General features: G+C 41.8%; 2 protein-coding genes across 3 annotated transcripts; both read right to left on the reverse strand.

The window, feature by feature from the left end:
- Positions 1–15021: 15021 nt before the first annotated feature.
- LOC122322102 (uncharacterized) lies at positions 15022–17492 on the reverse strand. 2 transcript variants are annotated; one of them, XM_070282550.1, is made up of 3 exons: positions 15715–17492; positions 15577–15639; positions 15481–15517 (listed from the first exon to the last, which is right to left on the reverse strand). In XM_070282550.1, the coding sequence occupies exons 1-3, from the start codon at positions 17455–17457 to the stop codon at positions 15515–15517; spliced, it is 1809 nt and encodes a 602-aa protein (XP_070138651.1). In that variant the 5' UTR covers positions 17458–17492; the 3' UTR covers positions 15481–15514. The 2 variants fall into 2 exon arrangements, with proteins under 2 accessions (XP_043069439.2, XP_070138651.1); XM_043213504.2 differs by having other exon boundaries at positions 15022–15639.
- Positions 17481–20610, reverse strand: LOC138926926 (uncharacterized). The gene is made up of 2 exons (XM_070282541.1): positions 17572–20610; positions 17481–17513 (listed from the first exon to the last, which is right to left on the reverse strand). Exons 1-2 carry the CDS (start codon positions 20608–20610, stop codon positions 17481–17483), a joined length of 3072 nt encoding a protein of 1023 aa, XP_070138642.1.
- Between the last annotated feature and the right edge of the window lie 112 nt (positions 20611–20722).

The following is a 20722-nucleotide window of genomic DNA, read 5'->3' on the forward strand; positions in this document are numbered from 1 at the left end:
TTTGGTCCCGATGGACTTCGCACATGTATTGGGAGCCCACTTCCGTTTCTCTGGCGGCCGGAGTATTTATGTTGGCCTCAAATTGGCTAACTCGATCTGAAGTGGCGATGAACTTCTTCAGCGCCACGTCGACCGCACTTTGAGCCATTTTTGCAACGGAACGAGTCTGCCTCTGTGAAGGACCGGAGATCGTGTTGACGGATTCGTCACTCTTCGCCCTTGGAATGGCACTGTACGCCTTAGGCTTTAAAAGAGGCGTCCGCGGAGAAGCGGATTGAGATCTCTCCAAACGGATGGTTGGGATCGGACGTGGCTTTTGGTCGTCTCCCGTGGGCATTCTCAGACACCAATTCGCTGGTCAGCGCTTGCCGACTGACTTGCGCAATAGGTGGCTCGTACGAAGCGGTAGCCGGTCACTAATGTGATGAGACCGGTGAGATCTCGGACGAAATGCGATTGCAAGGCCAAGTGGGAATTAGTAGCGCCGATGTCGAGAGGAACGTCGGATGCGGCACAATTCGGATGTGGGAGAAACTTCAGGAAGCCAGAAAACCAGATGGGCCAAGGCTTGTCGAGATTCTAGGCGGAAGTTGCCAGATGCGGAATAGAAGCAGCGTTAGGAAAAAATGACGGAACGGAAAATGGACAGGGACCGGAAAATTCGTGCTCGTTCGGAAAAATAATTGATGACTGTCTATATATGTATATTTCGACCAGTATGGCTCGTACGTATGGAAATATTTAATTCCTAACTATTTTCGAATTGGCGGAGCCGGAAAGGTGGACTTGACCTTGGCTTGAATTTAACACAGAGAGAAAATAAATAATTAATTTTTGCCTAATTGTCGGATTTAGTTATTATGGAGACAGACGGGTGGGGATGAAAATCTCAAGTTTTAATCAATTGAGGTTAATTATCCCGAAGTTGGAACGGTGGAATGGAAACCGCGGCTCGATTCTGACAGAAGATCGACAAATAAATTATTTATTTATAATTTTTTTGATAATTAAATTTTCGACGAGTGGCCGGAAAGGTGAATTAAAAACCACTGGCTCTTTGCTCGAACGGAAAATAAGACGTTAATAAATTTTCGTAGTTATAATTATAAATACATGAATTTATAATTAATTGATGTTTTTTTTTTTTTTTTAATTTATTTGGTTATATATTTCCTGAAATTGGAGGCAGAAAATATTTAGAAATATATGGGCATGCATGCAAGTAGGGCAAGGGCATGTAGGGCATATGATGGCACAGTGGAACGTCGATAAGTGGACTGTTTAAATTAATTTTTATCGGTTATATATTTCCTGAAACTGGAGTCAGAAAACATTTGGAAATATATGGACATGCATGCAGGTACGGATATATGTAAGGGCATGTGGGCATATATTGGCACAGTGGAGCGTTGATAAGTGGACTGTATAAATGGAGGAACAGAGAAGTTATGTGGTGTAAAAAATTACACTGATTGGGGAAGAAAAGAAACAAATATTACGACAGCGGCGGACTGTTCGGTGAATTTGGAAATTTCCGGAAATAATTCACACCAGCTGGCTAATATTAATTATGCCTTCGTTTTGTCACCACACAATTTCACTGTTCACTTGCGAATTTTTCGCGGATTAATTGCACAAAAACAAAATATGTATGTGTGTATATGTATGTGGGTGCACGTATGCCTCGACCGTTGGCAAGCGAATGGGTAACGGAGAGGCCGAAAACGGCGAGGAATATGGGCAGCACACAAAACAGAGACGAATGGAAAAATTTGCAGAATTTGCAGACGAAGAGTAGAAAATCTCAAACTGCCGTTGTGTCGGAAAACTCGGACTTGGAGTTGACACGGAGGGAAAAAACAATCTTGCAGCAGTGTGAACGAAATTCAATGTTCGGATCACTGCTGAAGACCGGCAGAGAGACGGAGACAGAAAAAAATGTACTTATCTTTTGGCGGAACAATGCCGAGAACTGCTGGTGGACGATATCCTAATATCCAAAATATCCTGAATATCCAGATTATCCGGCTCGAAGGACCAAATGTTTGTAGGGGGGCGTGGTTGCCGCAAAAGATTCCAGGAGTAGAAATGTTGAAGAAAAAGTCGGGGGCGTCTTCCAGTGGATATAACGCGGTCAGCTTTATTTTGCTTCTTACATGAGAATACTGACTTAAAAACTAGTACAAAAAGAGATCGACGACAACCAACGAGCGAGAAGAGAGGGCACAGAGGGGCGAGTGTGGATGCGCTCTTCAGCGCGGGTGCGCTCTTCAGCGCGGATGCGCTCTTCAGGTGAGCGGCACAACGGCCCCTCACCTAAACACCTTTCAATAAAATAGCTAAAATAAAAATAAACGATTAAAAATAAATAAAATGATTTAAAAAAAGGATCACATGTCTACATTAAAAGCAATCAGACTATTGTATAATAGGGATGCTTACTTTAAGGAAAGAAAGAAATACCCGCTATATGCGTCTAACGTATCAGTTATATATATTTAATATATTGCACACAAGCACAAAATGTATTTTTATTAACCACCATTGCAAGTGTACAGTTGAGATCGGCCATTGACAAACACCCGACATTAGGCAGAGCATTACTAACATAACTAAGAACATCTTTAGAAAAAATGCATATTCATATTATACTATAATAAAATGAAAAGAATTTAAAAAAAGGCGGAAACAAGAATGGAAAGCTAACTTCGGAATTAAACTTCGATATAAGCAAGATTGCTACCTCGTCGTGCTAATACAATCGAAGGCAAGAAGCATGTTGTGACCGCGTCTGTGAAATTAGCCAAACTGCAGAATGATTTACACAAACAACATGTTGATGTACAATTTACATCTTCACCATTTGGAAGAACTAGCTTCTACACTGGGACCTCATGAAGTTGCTTTCATTTTTCAAGACGATAAGTTTTGGGTACCCATAGGTATCACAGGTAATATTTACCCTTGTGTGAATTGTAAAATTTTATTTGATTTTTAAGAGTGTCGGGTCAGACAGCAGCGGTGTAATTTTAATGTTTAAATATGTTAACGTAATGTTTGGTAATGTTTATTTATTAGGCTTAAGTTTATACAAAAGCTTAGTTGATCGCAAGCCGACTCTCTCTCGGCCGCTCGATTCAACGGGCTTTCTATAGAGAGTTTTAGCTCGCAGTGTCTAGGTCGGGCCACCCTCTCCATTATTCGAGAGCTTTAGCTTCGCAGTGACCAGTCGGGCCGCCCTCTCTGTATTTACTTTAGTCTCTGCATGCACCATAAGCTGGTCTATAAGATGATCATCCGGCTTCATCTGCAGGCAGAAATAAACATTTTTTATAACGTTCATACTAAATTCAAATTCGTCTTTCATTTCCCGGCATTGAAAACTCTCAATTACCAAACAAAGAGTATCAATGAGAGATAGATTGTAGATAGATAGATCAAATAGAAATAAGTAAATGGTACATGGTAAAATGTTCGACAAAGAGATGAATTCAATAAAATCTACAAAAATAATACTTTCTATGTTAAAATAGTGAAAATTACTTAATGTTGCTATATTTTCCATCAACTTGCAATATTATTATTTCAGCGGCTCAAAAACAAGGCCAACTTTTGATGAATATGGAGTACCGAGTCAGACTTCCGGATCATGATTGGGTCGTTGCTCCCGCGCATAAACTGATACCTTCAGTTTATGCAGGTATTGTGATCAAAGAGAACGGTTTTGGAACTTCAGATGCTGTTACTTATTCGGGACCAACCTACATTGCCATACGATCGGGGAAGCACTCATCTTCAACTGCTTGGTCTCACGTTTTGGATATAGACAAACTTTTTGATATTTCGGAATTCAATCTGATTACTAAGGATCATTTTGGTAATACGAAACCAGTTATGATTTTTAACGTCGATGGGGGGCCTGATAAGAATCCGCGATACAATAAAGTTATTCTTGCGGAGATACATTATTTTGTATGAGAAGCGTCACGCAATTATAGGGGGGGGTCTAACCTCGCCTCATGGTTTGTCACGCAGGGCCCCCCTGGGGGGTCAAAAAAGTCTGAAATTCGCGTCACGCAGTATATGGAAGGCCCCAAAGGGCACACTACGCACAAAAACGTTTGAAATTTTAAAATCTGCTTAAAATCATCCGTTAAGGAATTTTTAAGAGCAAAAATGTCCCGGGAACCCGTTTTTTCTAAATAAATCACGATTTTGAGGGGGTTAAAAATATTCCAAACACGGTTCTAGGTCTCTTTAAAAGTTCCTCCAATATTTTTTTTTGTCGCACTGTGATATATAAATTAACAAGATGTCCTTTTTAGGATTTATTTATTTAAGACGCGATTTTATTCTGCGAATGAGAAGACTTTGTAATTGCGAGGTTTGACCGTCACCGTTTATTTCCAAAGTTCAACTAACTGCTAAGTACATTAATTCTTATAACGAAAGCTAGCCCTATGCCGTAAAAGTGCTCCCCCGGCTGCCCATGCATGGTGTTGGGTAGCCGCCGTTGCATCGGAGTGCATTGCCCGCGGATTGCGCTGACCGAAGCCTGGGATTTTAGCAACGTCGTTGTGCAACGTCCGCAGATGTCGCTAGCCTTGCATTATTTTATTCTGTTAAGCATTATCAGCCTGGGAACTTCCGTTTTGCTGGGAGACCGTGTTAACTCCTCCCTTACTTGGATGAAGGACGTCCTCGGACTTCTTGAAGCTGTCAATGATAGCTTAAAGGTCACGCTGACGTTGGTCTCGCTGGCAGATGACCAAGAAGGCGATCGCCGCCACTCCAGATATTATAGACCGTGTTTATTGACAACACACAGCTAACCTTACTAAATGTTGTACATAACGTAACCTTACTAACCTTACACATACACGCATATCGACCTTTCACTTTGCTCAGCAACACTAGCCCCGCACACCAAGTGGGAAATACTTAATGATCTCCATGGCAGCGACCATTTTCCGTTAGTTATCTCTTTATTCCCTCCAAACACTATAACAAATTCTCAAAACCATTTTTTATATTAAAAAAAGCCAACTGGGAGCAATACGAGACTCTCACACACAAAAATAACGAAATTTTCCCCACTTCACTAAACATCAACAAAGAAGCCGCACAAATTAACAAAATTATATTACATAGCGCAAACATTTCCATCCCACAAACCTCAGCAAATACAAAGCCCTACAAGGTTCCCTGGTGGAACAAAAAACTGGCACAGCTAAAAAAAGAAAAACAATTAGCTTGGAAAGCACTTAATCGCAACATCAACCTTACAAATGTTATAAACTACAGACGCTTAAACGCCAAGTACAAGTTCGAAATCAAAAAAAGTAAAATCGAAGCTTCCAGATCCTTTACATCCACCATACAACCAGAAACCCCTTCATCCAAAATATGGAGCAACATAAGACGTTTCTGCGGTCTTAACCCAAGCAAACAAATCCACGACATACATAATCCCAAAAACAACACTACAACAACAGATACTCTCGAAATAGCCAACTCTCTCTCGCAACACTTCTCAGAGCTCTCAAGAGACCTAAACTTCTCAGACGAATTCCGAAATAACAAATATAAAGTCAACACAACCAATTATACACCGACCTCAACAGCCAAAACTATCGAGGAAAACATAAGTCACCTTGAATTAATTGCAGCACTACAAACACTTAAAGGATCCACTCCAGGATTAAACAGAATTTCGTACGAAATGATACGCAACAGCTCCCTTACCACTAAAAACAGAATTAAAAACCTCTTTAATCAAATTTTCGACAGCCACATACCTCAAGCCTACAAAATAAGCTTAATCATACCAATACTTAAACCAAAAACTGACAAAACAAACATCTCCTCGTACAGACCCAATTGCTGCTTAGCAAAAACACTGGACAAAATCATAGCGAAAAGACTTTGGTGGTTTGTGACCCACAACAAACTTTTAAACACAAACCAATTCGGCTTCAAAAAAGTCAAATCGACTTCGGATAGTCTCCTATACATAGACCATCTCATAACGAAGTCGAAAAGGCACACCTCCCTCGTCACTCTTGACTTTTCAAGAGCCTTTGATCGAGTAGGTGTGCACACTATAATTGATCAACTCCAGGAATGGAAAACAGGCCCTAAAATAATCAATTATGTCAAAAATCTTATGCTCAAACGTAAAATAATAGTCAGAGTCGGTCCGCACATGTCAAATTCACTCCCATTATCCAACGGTATCCCACAAGGATCACCTATATCGGTAATCATCGGTTCTCACCGCATACAATAAACTCTCAAACGTAATATCTCTACACAAAGAGATTAAATTTAACGCTTACGCCGATGATTTTTTCCTTATTATAAACTTCAGAAACAAGAAACACCTTAATTTTAACCTAGACAACCTTTTACATGATATAAGCAACTGGTGCTCATATTCAGGGGCATCTCTATCCTTAGCTAAATGCCAACACCTCCATATATGCCAAAAACACAATTGCACTAGCACCATAAGCTGTAGTAATATACCAATAATACAAGTAACAGCACTCAAAATCTTAGGGATAACCATAAATAGTAAATACAAATGGGACACACACATAAAATCACTTCTTCCATCAATACACCAAAAATTGAATATCATAAAATGCCTTTCCAACCTCAAATTCAATTGCAACACTCAAACACTACTCCACGGGAAAGCAACAGTCATAGCAAAAATCGAATATGGCCTGTTTCTATACGGACAGGCTCCGAAAAGCGTGCTTAACAAATTAAAAACCCCATTTAACACCGCAATTCGTCTAGCCCTTGGCGCCTACCGAACCACACCCATAAATAACTTGCTATACGAAGCCAACATCCTCCCATTGGGAGCAAAAACGAGACCTTCAAACAGCCAAACTCACAAAAAACCTTATATTTTCCAAAGATACACCAATACACAAACTTGTCAAACAAAGTAAATCAAAAAAGAATACATCAGCCATAGACCGCACAATAAACCTCTGCCAAGCACTAAACCTACCCTACGAACCAGTTAAACTACACAAATACCAGCCACCTTGGGATCTCCCAAACCTCATAGACACAAAATTTAGAGCGCATAAGAAACAAACCACAACACCAGATACATACATGAAACTATACGAACATACCAAAGACAGCCATAAAACACACAAATTCATATTCACGGATGGATCAAAAATGAACTCCACTATATCAAATGCTATCACAACAGATACTTATATTATTAAATATGGTATCCTACCACCCCACTCATCAGTACTCTCCGCAGAAATAATAGCCATATTAGTAGCGATCGACCAAGTCAAAAGCACAAGAGGAAAGCTCATGATCTGCTCTGACTCTCTCTCAGCAATTGACGCCATAAGAAACACAAATAACAACAATTTGTACCCCAACAAAATTAGATCACTCCTTACAAAACTAGCCCCAAAAATTAAAATATTGTGCATCCCTGGTCATGTAGGCATAGCAGGCAACGAGCTAGCCGACCAAACAGCAAAATCGACATGCAGCATGCCCCTTATTTACACCCCAAACATAAATTTAACAGACATAAACAGACACTTAAAACTAGAATTCCTAACAAGAAATAAACTAAACATAGAACACTGCAATCAATGGTATAAAAACATTAACAAAGACAATTCAAACATCGACAATTATTGCAGATCCTACCATCCCAAATCGAGCAGACTCGATCAAATTAAAATAATACGCCTTAGACTAGGCCACACAAAACTTACACACGAGCACAACTTCAATCAAAACCAAACCTCACCCTGCCCCTTCTGCCAATGCGACAATACCTTACCCAAACTATTAAATTCATGCCCATCACTCCTTCTTACTAAACTATCTATCTTCAAAAACACAAACCAATTAAATCTCCTTAACGAACTCAACACTGATAATTTAAAAAAAATCTTAATTTTCTTAAAAACTTCAAACCTATAGCACAAAATTTAATAATAACTTCGGGCGGAGCCGAAGTTGATATGCCCTTGCAGTTAAAACCGGATATATATCGCAAACATCGGATATAGTTGGCCGATTCTTATGATTACATCATAATAAAACCAATTAAATAAAATAAAAAATCTAAAAAAATGTCCCAAGCTTCTATCTTCAAAAATACAAAAGTTGATATTTCTACCAAATACCATTTCCGATCAATCAGTTATATGGCAGCTATAGGATATAGTCGGCCGATCCGGGCCGTTCCGACTTATATACTGCGTGCAAAGGAAAGAAGGATGTGTGAGTTTCAAGACGATAGCTTTTAAAGTGAGAGACCGCGTAGAAACGGACAGAAGACAGACGGACAGACAGACGGACATACTCGTATCAACTCAGGAGGTGATCCTGATCAAGAATATATATACTTTATAGGGTCGGAGATGTCTCACTGCGTTGCACACTTTTGGACAAAATTATAATACACTCTGCAAGGGTATAAAAATTAAAAGAATATATTAAAAATTGTGTGATTTGTAACGAAAATAAATATAACAGGCACCCAATAAAAATTCCAATTGGGGAAACCCCAATTGACATACATTGACATATATTACGCGCAAGGTCTTACTTTCATAACTTGAATTGACGCTTACTCAAAATTTCTAGTAGTAAATATAAACCAAAATAAATTAAATATCGAAAATAAAGTAATGGAACTTCTTCAACATTTTCCACAAGCAAAATTAATAATGGCCGATAATGAACCGAGCTTTACCTCGGCCCAATTTAGATCTTTCGCACAAAGGTGCAATTTAACTTTACATTACGCAGACCCGAGGCACAGCACGTCAAACGGACAAGTTGAAAGGTCACATTCTACATTAACAGAATTAGCTCGATGCATTAAAGAATAATTTAATTTAACTGACTTTTCCGAAACAGTAATAAGAGCCGCTCAATAATATAATCAGAGCATTCATTCTACAACGGACCAAAAATCTTTTGACGTACTATATAATAAAATAGGGCACGATAACATTCCTGAACTTTTGAAAAATACTCAAGAGAAAATGTTGGAAATACATAACGAAAACCGAAAAGAAAAAGAATATCATGTAGGTAGTCTATGAAAAGAAACACGGGGAAAGAAATAAACTTAAAACCAGATATAAAAAACAAATAGTTTAAGAAAATTTACCCAACAAAATAATAATCAACAATAGAAATAGAATTATTCACAAAGATAATATAAAATTCTAAGTATGTATATATCAACCTTTTTTTCTTTCCTTTCCCAGAAAATGTTTTATCAGGGGCTCATACTACACCTTATTTTATTAACAAAATCAGAAATAATTGACTATACAAGTCACGAATATCTTCTATTTATGGACAATACGCAGATTTATTCCATGTAACTAACTTAAGCTTTTATAAAGAAATAATAAATTTGGAATCAGATAATATTAAAAGGGATACTAATAAAAGGTCACAATGGAAAATTAAATATGACATAAAAGTAATAGAACTAATTTTATCGCAATTAATATCAACTAGATCAAAAAGAAGGATAAATGAGTTAGGCACCGTGTGGAAATGGTTAGCTGGAACTCCGGACCATGATCATTTTATTACAGTTCAGATTAAAATAATGAATTATTTGAAAACAATAATAAGCAGTCTTATATATATATCGCAAACATCGGATATAGTTGGCCGATTCTTATGATTACATCATAATAAAACCAATTAAATAAAATAAAAAATCTAAAAAAATGTCCCAAGCTTCTATCTTCAAAAATACAAAAGTTGATATTTCTACCAAATACCATTTCCGATCGTTCAGTTATATGGCAGCTATGGGATATAGTCGGCCGATCCTTATGAAATTTGGCATGACGTAATGTTTTGCCAAAAATAGCTCACATGTCAAATTTGAACTCTCTAACTCTAAAAACATCAAAGTTATACCATTTCCGATCAATCAGTTGTATGGCAGCTATGGGAAGGGTGTGTGCAAAGTTTCAAGACGATAGCTTCAAAACTGAGAGACTTGTTCGCGTAGAAACAGACAGACAGACGGACAGACAGACGGACAGACGGACATGCTCATATCAACTCAGGAGGTGACCCTGATCCAGAATATATATACTTTATATGGTCGGAGATGTCGCCTTCACTGCGTTGCACACTTTTGGACAAAATTATAATAACCTCTGCAAGGGTATAATAATAGACTTAAATAGCATTAACCTTAAAAGCCGAAGGCCTCGCTGCCAGCGCTTTACCAACTAAGTTAGTCTAGTTTTGCAAACTTCTCTATCTTTAACAATAAATAAATAAATAAATAAATTTGTCTAAGACCTATCACATAGCATATAGCATTCACATGCTCGTGCATATTTTGCGAAAAAAAAATTACGTCGTTGACGTAAACATAGCGTGATTTCCTTATTTGTTCCCTGAGCACATCGTCGATGGCTCTCTGAAAAATGCTTCGTGCATTTTTCAATCCAAAGGTTATTCTACAGAACTCATAGTTCCCATTTTCTACTGAGAAGACCGTTTTTTCTCTGTCGCTCTTGGCGAGTAGTATCTGGTGAAAACCAGACTTTAAATCTAATGTGGTAAAGTATTTTGCCTTTCCTAATTTTGCAAAGATAAAAACTACGTTCGGGATAGGGTATTTGTCATCTATTGTCTTTAAATTAAGCTTTCTGAAGCTTATTACTAGGCGTTTTTTGTGTTCCCCTGTTTATCGGTAATTTTTTTATCTACAACCCAAACGGGGTAGTTATATGTAGACAGAGATGGTCGAATTATGCCGTCTCGTAACATCGCTTGTCTTTCTGTGTTTACAAAGTCGGACACGCCCATCGGGTATGGATACAACTTTGAATATATCGGATCTTCATTCTCTGTCCGGATAGTTCCAACAATGTTAGTATTGTACGGCAGCGCTTGGTTTGGCTCTGCAAATAAACCCGTACAGTTTCCTAACATTTTCTGGAATTTTTCCAATATTTCTTGTGGGACCAATATATCCTTAACTTTTGTAAAATTTACATCTTCACACTTCAAAAATTTAATTTCCTCCGAACTGCTGTTAGTAATTAACTTTTTTTCTTTTAGATCAAGTACGACGTCAGTCTATTTTAGTAGGTCTAGTCCAGTAATTCCATCAAACGTTGTTATTAAAAATGTGCATTATACTGTAGTATGCCTGTTAAATTGTTTGTAGTTCGGTGAACTAAAAAAATGTAAATTTTATTTTTTAATTATACAACTTGGTGTTAAACCTTTATTTATTAAACTTAATGATTACAAGACACTTTTTATTCTTAATTATTTTCCGTTAACCGTTCGCGGTCTCGGTCAAAAAGGGAGTGGCTTCTTAATTCTAAATCTGATCCAAAGAACCTCGGCCGTCAGTTGTGTTTAGATTAGAGGCTTAAGATGAAACTGTCGCATCTTATTGTGAAATTCGATTAAGCTGATCGATGCAATTTGGTGGGTACTTGAAACGCAAAAGGCGTAATTGATTGGGCTTCGGAGGAAAGCTGATGTTTACTTTTGATTTTGATTTGTTTATGGGGAACCGAGATCGGACCTCAGAGCCAAAGACAAAGCCAAAGGCAAATGCAGAAATTGAAAATATTGTTTATAAAAGCCATAAGGGGCTTGTATTTACGGGTTGCATAGTCTCCCCCTTCTAAAATGGATCGTATCGATTCAATATGCAATTCGTTAAAATGATCTCTTAATTCTGTTAAAAAATTTTCTTGGGTTATAGATTTTTCTGGTTCAGGCCAATGTTTTTTGGTTACAAATAATATAGCATTTTTGTATTTTATAATAAGTGATATATATAATATATATATATATAGTGATATATGTATATATAAATCAAATATATAATGATTAAAATTAATAATATAAAGGTAAGTGATATTTTAGTATTCTTAATTTTAACGAAAGGGTTTAAAATGTTTATATTATCTAAATAAAGATAAGTGTTATTTGATAATATGTAATCGGATATTTCATAATTTTTGAAGTGGTTTGTAGTTACGTATTCAAGAATTTTATTTTCCAAATTGGTATATGAGATATTATTAATTTTAGTTGTACCATTAAATGTTATTAAAAACGAACCGTTTAAATAGGAGTTGTTAACAATATTGTTCCCATTTATAAGAATGGCACCATCTTGTATGATGTCTATTTTTTTATTTTTTTCTCTTATTTTTTTACTGGTGGATTTCTCACCATTTAATAATCGGGTAAAACAAGTTTTTTTGTTACTTAAAGTGCAATAATTATTAAAAAGTTCGTTCTTAAAATTAGACATTTTGTAAAAAACATTTTCGCATTTTGCGATTTAATTGTTTAATACTAGTTTTCCATCGATTTGGGAAATCGCTCTAGCGTGAGATATTTCACATCTGTTTTTTATTATTGGGTATTTTATATAAGTTTGTAGGGGGCGTGGTTGCCGCAAAAAGACTCCAGAATGGGGGTTGAAAATAACAAGTCGGGGGCGTCTTCAGTTCAAGTAAAAAACGCGTTCAGCTTTATTGGCTGCGTACATCGAATTAAAAACTTAACTTAGAAAGAAAACAGGCAACGGTAATAGAAAAGAATACGATCAACGACGACCAACGAAGGAGCGAGAGCGCAAAGAGGGGCGAGCGCGGATGCGCTCTTCAGCGCGGGTGCGCTCTTCAGTTCTGGCGCTCTCTTCAGCGCGGGTGCGCTCTTAAAGATGCGGCACAACGGCCCCTCACGTAAACATCCTCCCCCCCTTGCAATCGCTCGGGTTGCAACAGATCCCTCGTCGCTAGCTATGCGTCACTGCAGCTAGAGGGCGTACACGGGTCGATGAAGGCCCCCGTGTCGAAGATCCGGGTCCCGGTGTTGTCGCTGTTCCGGTTGTAACGAACTGTCTTTCTGCTGCCGATCGCCACAATTTGCCGCGGCTAGCTCACAGAGTTTCGCGGATCCGTTCCACCGAATTTATAGATTCGACGTGATTGCCCAAGCCCAGAAAGTAATACAAATAGCTTGAAGTTTCCACACTCTTTATTTTGAGACCTCTTTATACTACAAAAGGCTTTCTTTCTCTTTTACTCGTTGCTCCTTCCGTTCCTGTTGGCTCCGTCGTCGGCGTCCTATGCGGGTTGTCCGGGATACGCCGCCGCTGTTCCGTCGCCGCCGTTACTCCGTCGCCGATGGTACTCCTGTCGCCGCGCTGCCAGCGATTCCGCTACCTTCTGCCCTTTGGCCTTAAGAAAACACCCCCTTGGGTCGACTACGACTGATCTGCCGGTTGGCTGCGGTCGGTCGCCTCCGCTACACCGGGACACCGTGCATACGCTCCGGTGCCAGGTTTGGGAGTTTGTTTGCTGACTGCCGCCTTCGCTACACCGGGACACCGTGCATACGCTCCGGCGCCAGGTTTGGAAGCCACCGTGTGTTTTTTTGTTTTTTTTTTTTTTCTTTAAAATTAATTTTTTTTATATATTTATTTCTTTTAATAATCTTTTATTTATATATTTTTTTTTTTTATATTGTTTTTTCCTTTCCTTATAATTATTTTTTCTTTATCTTTGTTTCCAGTTATAGTTTTATTTTATTTTAATTTTTTTTTTTTTTTTTTTTTTTTATATATAAACCTTTTTTTTTTTTTTTTGTCCTTTTTTCCTATATTATATTTTTTTGTGTACATATATGTATCTATATTTATTCTTTTCTATTTTAATTTTTTTTTTTTTTTGGGTTTTTTTTTTTTTTTTTTTGTTTTTTTTTTTTTTTTACTCCCCTCTTTTTTTCCCTTTGTTTTTTTTTTTTTTTTTAATTAATTGGTTTTTTTTTTTTTTTTTTTTTTTTATTTATAAATTTTTTCTTGACTTTTACTTTTTAAACCTTCCTCAATATCTTCACGCCGTTGGCTCCTCCTCGCACTCGGAAGCATACGGCTCCAACCTGCGCCATGACACACCACCTTCCGGTGCGTCCGCGTCTCCTCTCCACCTCCGCCGCCACCCTCACACAGAGCTCCGGCGGCCAGTCTGCTTCTGGGACCTCCTTGTCGCCTCCATCCGACGCTGACCTCATCAGCACCGGCCTCGTTGGCCGCTGCTCCGGGCACGAGTGCTGCCGGCCCAGCGCCGGCTTCCGTGGTGTTGGCCACACCCACGGCCCCTTCGTCCACGGCTCCTCCTCCTTGTCCTCCTTCCTTGGGCGTGGCGTAGGTGGTGCCGCAGACCACGTTGACTCCTGCTGCCTCTTTCTGGCGGCCGTTGCCACCTCCCTTTCCCCCGGTCGTTCCGATCAAGGGCGTGGTGTTGGTGGCACCGCGGGCCACCGCGTCGCTGGCCGGGTCCTCTTCGTGGCTTTCCTCCTTTTCGCGGCCTCCACCAGCCGCCTCGCCCGTCGCAGCCGCATCCTCCTTGACATCGCCCTCCTCATTGCTCTCTCCCATCTATCCCTCCTGACGTCTCTCCACTCCCGGTCGATCTCCTCGCACATCTCCTGGGCTCTTTGGGCCCTCTTCCTCGCCATGTTCGAGATGGTGACTATCGCCTCCTTCCGCTGGCGGCACCTCTCCGATCTCCTCCTGTGCTCCAGCGCCTCGCTCCGGCGCCGCTCCTCCACAGTGGCACGAACGACCGCTATGTGTTTCCGTCCTCCTGCTGCCCGTTGGATCGCCCACTCCGTCTGTTGTGACTGCGCCGATAGACGGGAGTCAATGATTAGCAGAAGTCTGCTATGGGGACTTTGCTGTTGCCGTTTTATAAAAACACAGGGTTGGATATGTCACTGAATTTAATTTGAATTGATTTTAGATATAACAAAATGTGTAATGTGTAATGGGTAAATGTAACAAAAAATGTGTGTGTTCAGTCGTAAGCTTAGAAGTCGTAAGGAAGAAACTAGAGACGTCCCGCTTTCCAAAGGGACGGGGTCTCGAGATCGATAGCCACCAATCAGGTATCGATTGTAGGGTTGTGGTATGCCCTAACAACGTAATGAACATTACGACAACGAAAATGACCGTACATGCCGCCCCGCAATGCTGGGTCCAGCATTAAGACATCTTTCTAATGGTAACTGAAAGAAACAGGTGAAATGTTTGCTGTGGTATGGATGTGAGATCAAATGCGTGTATCACTATTGTTCAAGATTAGCTTCCTCGACTTTAGCTTCCGTGTAATTCGGGATGGGTAATCTGCAGATCTTGGATACTGATCGCTTATATGTACCCGAACCTGTATAGATTGTTGCAACTCGTACCATCCCATCGGCTCCAGGGTGTAATTCTGTAACACGACCTAGTTTCCAATCGGTTGGACCTGTCCTGTCGTCCTTGATAATAACTAGGTCATTGACCTGCAGGTTTTCTTCCTCTTGTCTCCACTTAGGGCGTGCCTGAAGGTGGGACAACCAATCTGAGCTCCACCTTTTCCAGAACTGGCGTAGGATCCGTTGTCCCTCCATGAACTGTGTGTTGAGCGACTTGTCCTTGTCACTGGGGGTAGGAAGCGATTGCATGGAGTCTCCGATGAGAAAATGAGCTGGAGTCAATACTTGCAGATCGTTAATATCCGCGGTTAACGGGCATAATGGCCGAGAGTTAAGACAGGCCTCTATCTGGATAAGAACGGTTGATAATTGTTCATAAGTCATTGGGTATCCTTTGAAGGAACGATGAAGATGATACTTTACGGCTTTGACGTTAGCCTCCCAAAGTCCTCCGAAGTTTGGGCTGTGTGGGGGGTTAAAGTGCCACTGAATATAGCGCTTTGTGAGTTCTGGGACGACTGTCTGGTTGATTTCCTGCCGGAACTCGTTAGACCACAACTGTAGGGATTTATCTGCTGCTATAAAATTTGTGCCGCAGTCACTGTACATGTGCCGCACAAAACCGCGGCGTCCAATGAACCGTTGGAGAGCCCAGAGAAAATGTTGTGCTGTGAGTCCTGTCACCAGCTCCAAATGGATAGCTTTACTGGCGAGGCAAATGAATACTGCAATATAGGCCTTGTATGTAGTGTGTCCTCTGAACCTCGAGGCCTTGACATCGATGGATCCTGTGTAATCCACACCTGTAGCTTCGAACGCTCTTTTCGGCGGATTAACACGATGGTATGGAAGATCACCCATTAATTGTCGAGAGGGTTTAGGGCGATGCTGAAAGCAAGCCACACACTGTCGGAGAACTCCTTTTACCGTTTGTTTGCCATTAATGATCCAAAACTGCTGATGGATGATCGCACGGGTCAGTTGCACACCCCCATGCATGGTGTTCAGATGGGCGTTTTTTATGACGAGGTCCGTAAAATGATGTGACTTCGGTAGGATGATGGGCGTGCGTTGTTGAGTGGTGAGCTGCAAAGCGTTTCGAAGTCTGCCCCGCACTCTGAGGATCCCTTGGGCATCTATGAATGGCGACAGTTGGCTAAGCTTGTTAGATTTTGAGAGCGATTTGTTTGCTCGCAACTTGGACAGTTCGTGAGAGAATGCTTCCTGTTGGACAACGCGAACCAGAGTATACATTGCCTTGGAAAACTCCTTTACGCTAATTGGTCCGGAAAGCCGAGCCTCCCTTTTGCAGCGAGTATTATGGATAAAGCGATTAATGAATGCTGTGGAAAATACAAGCCGACTGTATGACGAAAATGACTCAACAAAGGAATCAGTGGATGCACAGGTGTGAGCGTGGATAACCTTTGCTGCCTGTTCCTCGCAGATTGTGCTCGGATCTGGAGAAGTAAGAGTTACCTTGGGCCAATGATCTTCGGGTTCCTGCAACCAGTCTGGGCCGCTCCACCAGAGCTTATCCTGCGCGAGCTGTAGTCGGGTTAAACCGTGCGTTGCACAATCCGCAGGGTTGTCCTGCATAGACACATGACCCCACTGGGAAGCAGAGCTGACCTCTTGGATGCTGCCAATTCGATTGGCTACAAAAGTCTTCCACCTGCATGGATCTCCATATATCCAGTGAAGCACGATCATGGCGTCTGACCAGTAGTACACTGTGACCCGCATCTGAGGCACGTGAAGTTGCTGCTGGATCCATGTGGCGAGTTTGGTAGCTAGAACTGCTCCGGAAAGCTCCACTCGCGGTATGGTGAGAGGCTTTGTTGGTGTAACCCTAGTGCGAGCTGCGACTAAGTGTGTATGTATCATTCCAGCAGTGTCGAGTACTCGAAGGTAGGCACACGCTGCATACGCGAGGGACGACCCATCGGAGAACATGTGCAATTGAAGAGATATCACATTGCTGAAATCGCAACCGAACCAGCGTGGTATGCGAATGTGTTGAACTTCTGGAAGATGTTCGAGATATCGCTGCCAACGCGCTGCCAAAGACTCTGGTAGCATGTCGTCCCAATCGAGTGCACGGTAAGTGCCATCAGTTTGCTGCATACGGAAGCTCCATACGTCCTTGAGGAGAATTTTTGACATGACTATCAAGGGTGCTAAAAATCCTAATGGATCGAAGAGCCGCGCCACTGTTTTCCCTTTTCGAAAGTGAAATGGATTTCGATTGATCGAGAAATGGATTTTGAATCCGTAGACGTCCTGGTTTGGCTGCCAGTACAGTCCAAGCGTTTTAATGCTGTCTTTATTGTCCATTTCGAAGATTGAGTGGTTGCAGAGGTCTACTTTAGGAATATCACTAAGCAACGCCGGGTGGTTCGCTGCCCATTTTCGAAGATGCATACCAGCCGAGCGGAGGGCTGCTATGACCTCGTTTCGCACTCGAATGGCACCGTCCGTGGTCTCATGGCCGCTTTGTACGTCATCAACATAAATCTCCCTTTTCAGTACCTTTTCTGTTAGCGGATAATTTTCTCGTTCGTCCTGAGCTATTTGGTGGATCACCCGAATCGCTGTGTATGGCGCTGATGCTGTTCCGAAGGTAACTGTGGTGAGAGAGAACTCTTTTAACTTTCCGGTTTTGTCACGCCACCAAATGCGCTGGAATTGAGAGTCCTCTGGATGCATTTCGATACATCGGTACATCCTTTGGATGTCCGCCACGAAAACATAGCGATAACAACGCCAATTTAGTATCACTCCTCCCAAATGGTTCTGTAGAGCTGGGCCAGTACATAAAATGTCATTCAGTGATTTCCCGTTGGAGCTCTTACAAGAGGCGTCGTAGACTACCCTGAGTTTAGTCGTCAGGCTGTCCTCCTTCAGGACTGCAGGGTGTGGAATCGTGCTGCAGAAGACGCCGAGCTTCCCATTTGTGTTGATATGAGAGTGACTGTCTTCGCTTGTAGTGACTTCTTGTATTTGCTGTAAGTCAAAATATTCCTCGATTGCTTGGAGATATTGTTGATGAAGCTTATCGCGCTGCTGCAATTTTCGCTCTAGTGTGTAGAAACGATTTAAGGCTATATGTTTTGATCGGCCTAGAACTTGTGACGGGTCGAACAAGGTTTTCAGTGGTAAGCGAACCATGTATTTCCCGTTGGGCTGTCGAACATGGGTTTGACGAAAGCGTTCTTCACACCATCGTTCCTCTGTGGTGAGTTGGCGTTCAGACGGCACGCTATCTAGTTCGAAGAACCTTTGCACCAGATGATCAAGCGTCGTGGTGTTACAACGGACAGTGATGGAGTGTGTCATGGATTTCCTCACCGGTCCAAAAACAATCCAACCAAGAAGAGTGTTTTGTGCGATTGGTTCCTCATGAGTTCCTCGTCGAATTTCTGGGAGCATCAATTGTGGAATAAGATCAACGCCCACAAGCACGTCAATACGACCAGAGCGGGCAAAATTGGGATCGGCGAGTTGCAATCCTTTAAGGTGTTGGAATGAGCGAGGGTCGACATCCGATTTTGGAAGGTGCCCTGTAAGTGTACGGAGAATAAATGCAGTGGATACAAAAGATGTGAACTGGGAACCTGAAATCGAGCTTAGGACAAAATTGGTACTATGTCGACAACGATTGTGAGAGGAGTCGCCGATCCCTGTTATTTCCGCAGATATAGGGGTGCGTGAGAGACCCAGCGTCTGTACTAAGCTTTCGGTGATAAGTGTTCCTTCCGAGCCATGGTCAATCAACGCTCTGGCTAAAACAGATTGTCCCGTTTGGTCGTTGACAATTCGGATTAGGGCCGTGGCGAGAATCGTGGTGGATGGATTTTGATAGGTGGCAACTGCGCTGAGGAGTTGCGTCTCGTTCGAAGCAGTTAAGCCGGGGGCTAGGCTGTGCTGTTGAGACAAAACAGATGAGCGGGATGCTACGCTCTGTTGGGTGCCCTGCGCGCTATGGACACCGTTCGTTGGCTGTCGCGATAGGGCAGAGTTGGTAGGCTGGGTTGCTACGTTCGGAAAATGCAGTAGCGTATGGTGGCGTTGGCCGCACTGTAAGCAATTACGAGTGCTGCCGCAGTGACTTAGCGCGTGGCCTGTGCTGAGACAATTGAGGCATGCTTTTATGCGATCGACGATCGTCTTACGAGCAAAGCAATCCTTCGCGAGAAAACTGGGGCATCTCCGGAGAACATGGTTTCTTTGGCAGAGAGTGCACTGGGGTGCTCCCATTTCCGTAGTCACATGAAAACTGTGGCGGTTAGTGGAATTGAAGTTGGATCGGTTAGGCGCACGTGGATGGGAAGATTGTCCTGGTGCTGAACGAGTTCCAAGTGGTTGATTTCGATTTTCGATTAGGTCGATGCTAACTAAGCGCTCCAGCAGGAAAGTCTCCAACATCGAAAAGGTTGGAATCTCGGTGGAGCTCCCCAATGAGTGCTCCCACGCTTGCGTAGTGCTGCTTGGTAGTTTGGTTAACAGATGATGCACTAGCCAGTGATCGCAGGAATCAATGTTTATTTTTAAACGTCGAAGATCACTAATGCAAACATTAGCCAGGGTTAGCACGCGCCTGATACCTTCTGAAGCTTCCTTGGGAACCGACTCAAGCCCATACAGCGCCGCCATGGTGTGCATAAAGTGGAGACGTGGATTGTTGTAGCGCTTGACGAGGAGATCCCAGGCTACCGTATACCCAGAATCCGTTAATGCCATGTGACTGACATCCTGGTCCCGTCCTTTGGGCAAGGCCTGCTTGAGAAAGTGAAACTTCTGGATGTTAGAGAGAGTGTTGTTGTCATGGATGAGTTGTAGGAAACCATCGTAAAACGAGGGCCAATCCGTAAAGCTTCCCGAAAAGCGTGGAACTGGAAGCTTCGGAAGCGGAATGTTGGATGATAAAATTGGAGTGACGGACTCGATTGGTGGGGAACCTTGGGCTATCACTGAGAACTTGTTGTCGTATTCTTCCGAGATGTTGCAGAAGATGTGCTGGTGCTCTTCAACAAACCGCTCGTATAGGTTGTCTGAGAAATATACATGTTGACTGGGACACAGCTGATCGACCAATTGTTGGTGATTCGCATCAAACAGGGTGGATAAATCCTTTAACGTGCTAAGTCGCTGAAGAAAATAATGTTTGGATTTTCGGGATTGACTATCCTTCTTGAAGTTACGCTCGAGTTGCGTCAACCTGTTCCATAAATCCTTCTGTCTCGCGTGCAAACCAGCAAACTGGTCGGATGGGGAAGGATTGGCTTGTGTGCCTGTCTTTTCATCGTCGATACCCATAGTTTTATTGAATTTACAACAGCACGCTTGAAATCACAGCCCTCACATACAAACACTCACCGGCTTCCAGTCAGTCTGTGTAGCAGTTTCCAGTTTCAATTCGTCGTTCCTT

The sequence above is a fragment of the Drosophila bipectinata genome, chromosome 4 (genome assembly GCF_030179905.1).
Source record: "Drosophila bipectinata strain 14024-0381.07 chromosome 4, DbipHiC1v2, whole genome shotgun sequence".
Classification (NCBI taxonomy): Eukaryota; Metazoa; Arthropoda; class Insecta; order Diptera; family Drosophilidae; genus Drosophila; species Drosophila bipectinata.

Bases quoted from the DNA above. Each gene is read 5' to 3' on its own strand.
- LOC122322102 (XM_043213504.2), bottom strand. From the start codon at position 17,457: ATGTCAAAAATTCTCCTCAAGGACGTATGGAGCTTCCGTATGCAGCAA. The intron at 15,640-15,714 runs GTAAAGTATCAT...GTTCTTATCCAG, and splicing joins GGGAGGCTAACGTCAAAGCC to ATAGAGGCCTGTCTTAACTC.
- LOC138926926 (XM_070282541.1), bottom strand. From the start codon at position 20,610: ATGGGTATCGACGATGAAAAGACAGGCACACAAGCCAATCCTTCCCCA. The intron at 17,514-17,571 runs GTCTACGGATTC...ACTTTCGAAAAG, and splicing joins ACTGGCAGCCAAACCAGGAC to GGAAAACAGTGGCGCGGCTC.